A 4259-nucleotide genomic window follows, 5' to 3' on the forward strand; every position below is an offset into this window, starting at 1 on the left:
GCACCCCCTGTTTGTCCCCTGCAGAGGAGGTGAAGGCCGAGAAGGAGCCCAAACCAGAGCCTCGTGCCAACGGGCGCCGCGACGACAAGGCCGAGAAGCCGCGCTTCATGTTCAACATCGCCGATGGGGGCTTCACGGGTGAGGGGGGGGGACAATGGGGACACTGAGGTGGGGCAGTGGGGGTGCAGAGGGGTGACACTGACCCCCATGTGTGTGTGTGTCCCCCCATAGAGCTGCACACGCTGTGGCAGAACGAGGAGCGAGCGGCCATCTCCTCGGGGAAGCTCAATGAGATCTGGCACCGGCGCCACGACTATTGGCTGCTGGCCGGCATCGTGCTGTATCCTTCCGGGGTCCCCTTGGGCACCCATGGGTGCTGCGCCCTTCCTCGTCCTCTGCCGCGTCTTGTCCCTGCTCTCTTCTTCTTCCTCGTCCTCTTCTGCTTCCTGTTGTTCCTCCTCTTCTTCCTCCTCTTCCCTCTTCCTTTTCCTCTTCCTTGTCCTCCTCCTCTTCCTCTTCCTCATCCTCTTCCTCTTCCTCCTCTTTCTCTTCCTCCTCCTTCTCCTCTTCCTCTTACCTCTTCCTTTTCCTTTTCTTCTTCCTCGTCATCTTCCTCCTCCTCTTCTCTTTTCCACTTCCTTCTCTTCCTCCCGTTCCTCTTCATCTTCTTCCTCCTCCTTTTCCTCCTCCTCCTCCTCTTCCCTCTTCTTTTTCCTCTTCCTCCTCTTCCTCCTCCTCTTCCCCCTTCTGCTTCCTCCTCCTGTTCCTCTTCTTCTTCCTCTTCCTCTTCCCTTTCCCTTTTCCTCTTCCTCTTCCTCCTCTTCCCTCTTTCTCTTCCTTCTTCTCCTCTTCCTCCTCCTCTTCCCTCTTCCTTTTCCTCTTCCTCCTCTTCCCTCTTCCTCTTCCTCCTCCTCTTCTACTTCCTCTTCCCTCTTCTTTTCCTTCTCTCCCTCTTCTGCTTCCTCTTCCCTCTTCCTTCTCCTGTTCCTCTTCATCTTCTTCCTCTTCCTTCTCCTCTTCCTCCACCTCTTCCTCTTCCCTCTTCTTTTTCCTTTTCCTCTTCCTCCTCTCCCTCTTCCCTCTTCTGCTTCTTCCTTTCCTCTTCCTTCTTCCTCTTACCTCTTCCGTTCCTCTTCCTCTTCTTTCTTTTCCTCTTCCTCTTACCTCTTCCTTTTCCTCTTCCTTCTCCTCTTCCTCTTCCTCTTCCTCCTCCTCTTCCTCTTCTTCTTTCTCTTCTTCCTCCTCCTTCTCCTCTTCCACTTCCTCTTCCCTCTTCTTTTCCTTCTCCTCTCCCTCTTCCTCCTCCTGTTCCTCTTCCTCTTCTTTCTCTTCCTCCCCCTCTTCCTCTTCCCTCTTCCTCCTCCTGCTCCTCATCTTCTTCCTCTTCCTCCTCCTCTTCCCTCTTCCTTTTCCTCTTCCTTCTCCTCTTCCTCTTCCCTCTTCCACATTCTCCTCCTCTTCCTCTTCTTCTTTCTCTTCTTCCACTTCCTCTTCCTCCTCCTCTTCCCTCTTCTTTTGCTTCTCCTCTCCCTCCTTTCCCTCTTCCCTCTTCTTCTTCCTTCTCTTCCCTCTTCCTTTTCCTCCTCCTCTTCCCTTCTCCTTTTCCTCCTCCTTCTCCTCTTCCACTTCCTCTTCCCTCTTCTTTTCCTTCTCCTCTCCCTCTTCTGCTTCCTCTTCCCTCTTCCCCCTCCTCCTCCTCCTCCCTGCTGGCCCGGGCAGCCCCAGGGTGGCTGACACCAAGGTAGGGCTGATGTGGGGACACTGGTGACTCGGTGCTGCTCTGACAGCGCCACGAGGCCGCTCCATAGCAACAGGGTGGTGGGGTGGGGACAGGGTGCCACGAGGACAGCGGTGCCACATGTGACAACACACGTGCTGCCACGCGTGGGGACACGTGAGGGTCCTTAGCGCTCAGCCACGGCTACGCGCGCTGGACCGACATCCAGAACGACGGCGCCTTCGGGGTCATCAACGAACCCTTCAAGGGCGAAGCCTCCAAAGGGAACTTCCTGGAGATGAAGAACAAGTTCCTGGCGCGGCGCTTCAAGGTGAGGCCACCAAGGGGGGGGTTGCACGAAGGGCACACGGGCACCGGGGTCGGGGGTGCTCTTGGGGATGGGCGAGCTCACGGTTGGGTGCTCTCGGTGGTGGGAACCACCAGAGCTGGGTGCGTGGGTGCTCTTAAGTGTTGGGTAAGGTCATAGTTGGGTGCTCTTGGTGATGGGAACCACCAGAGGTGGGTGCCTGGGTGTTCTTAAGTGATGGTTAAGGTCATAGTTGGGTGCTCTTGGTGATTGTTGAAGTCGTAGTTGGGTGCTCTTGGTGATGGGAACCACCAGAGGTGGGTGCCTGGGTGTTCTTAAGTGATGGTTAAGGTCATAGTTGGGTGCTCTTGGTCGTTGTTGAAGTCATAGTTGGGTGCTCTTGGTCATTGTTGAAGTCATAGTTGGGTGCTCATGGTGATGGGAACCACCAGATCTGGCTGCCTGGGTGTTCTTAAGTGATGGTTAAGGTCATAGTTGGGTGCTCTTGGTCGTTGTTGAAGTCATAGTTGGGTGCTCTTGGTGATGGGAACCGCCAGATCTGGCTGCCTGGGTGCTCTTAAGTGATGGTTAAGGTCAGAGTTGGGTGCTCTTGGTGCTGGGTAACAGCAGAGTTGGACTCTCTGGCTGATAGTAACGTCATAGTTGAGTGCTTGGATGCTCTTGGTGATGGGTGAGCTCACAGTTGGGTGCTCTTGGGGATGGTTAAGGTCAGAGCTGGGTACTCTGATAGTAATGTCATAGTTGGGTGCTTGGATGCTCTTAAGTGATGGCTAAGGTCACATTTGGGTGCTCTTGGTGATGGTCAAGGTCCTAATTGGGTGCTCCTGGTCATTACTGAGGTGATAGTTGGATGCTCTTGGTGATTGTTGAGGTCACAGTTGGGTGCTCTTGGTGCTGGGTAGCAGCAGAGTTGGATGCTCTGGGTGATAGCGGCATAGTTGGGTGTTTGGATGCCCTTGGTGATGGGTGAGCTCCGAGTTGGGTGCTCTTGGTGAAGGGAACCACCAGAGCTGGCTGCCTGGGTGCTGTTAAGTGATGGTTAAGGTCATAGTTGGGTGTTCTTGGTGATGGGTAACAGCAGAGTTGGATGCTCTAGGTGATAGTCATGTCATAGTTGGGTGCTTGGATGCTCTTGGTGATGGTTGAGGTCACAGTTGGGTGCTCTTGGTGATGGGAACCATCAGAGCTGGCTGCCTGGGTGCTCTTAAGTGATGGTTAAGGTCATAGTTGGGTGCTCTTGGTGATGGGAACCATCAGAGCTGGCTGCCTGGGTGCTCTTAAGTGATGGTTGAGGTCATAGTTGGGTGCTCTTGGTCTTTGTTGAAGTCACGGTTGGGTGCTCTTGGTGATGGGTAACAGCAGAGTTGGATGCTCTAGGTGATAGTCATGTCATAGTTGGGTGCTTGGATGCTCTTGGTGATGGTTGAGGTCACAGTTGGGTATTCTTGGTGATGGGTAACATCATAGTTGGGTGCTCTGGGTTCTCTGAGTGATGGATGATGTCAGAGTTGGGTGCTCTGGACAATGGGTAAGGTCATAGTTGGGTGCTTGGATGCTCTGGTGATGGTCAAGGTCATAGTTGGGTGCTTTTGGTGATGGGTAACACAGGAGTTGGATGCTTTGGCTGATAGTGAGGTTGTAGTTGGGTGCTTGGACACTCCTGGTGATGGGTACTGTCAGAGCTGGCTGCCTGGGTGCTCTTAAGTGATGGTTAAGGTCATAGTTGGGTGCTCTTGGTGATGGTTGGGGTCATAGTTGGGTGCTCTTGGTGATGGGTAACACCAGAGTTGAATACTCTGGCTGATAATGAGCTTATAGTTGGGTGCTTGGATGCTCTTGGTGTTAGTTGAGGTCACGGTTGGGTGCTCTTGGTGATGATTAAGGTCATAGTTGGCTGCTCTTGGTGATCATTGAGGTCACAGTCGGGTGCTCTTGGTGATGGTTAAGGTCATAGTTGGCTGCTCTTGGTCAATGTGAGGTCATAATTGGGTGCTCCCAGTGATTGCTGAGATCCTACTTGCGTGGGTAACACCGGAGTCAGACGCTCTGGCTGATAGTAACCTCCTAGTTGGGTGCTTGGATGCTCTTGGCGCTTGCGCTCAAAGCTGCCTCCTCTTCACCATGACCCACCGCCAGGTCCCCCCCACCCATTTGCGTCTCTCTGTCCCCTCTTCTCCTCCCCCCAGCTCCTGGAGCAAGCGCTGGTGATCGAGG

General features: G+C 53.9%; 1 protein-coding gene across 1 annotated transcript; it reads left to right on the plus strand.

Moving 5' to 3' along the window:
- Positions 1–20: 20 nt before the first annotated feature.
- On the plus strand, positions 21–4255 carry LOC104411057 (chromodomain-helicase-DNA-binding protein 3-like; the record flags this gene model as incomplete). The annotated part of the gene is made up of 4 exons (XM_010021386.1): positions 21–138; positions 232–340; positions 1916–2048; positions 4232–4255. Coding segments are annotated over 4 exons (384 nt in total), but the record flags the coding sequence as incomplete, so codon positions are not given.
- Positions 4256–4259: the final 4 nt, after the last annotated feature.

Source organism: Nestor notabilis, unplaced genomic scaffold (genome assembly GCF_000696875.1).
Source record: "Nestor notabilis isolate BGI_N333 unplaced genomic scaffold, ASM69687v1 scaffold11639, whole genome shotgun sequence".
NCBI lineage: Eukaryota > Metazoa > Chordata > Aves > Psittaciformes > Psittacidae > Nestor > Nestor notabilis.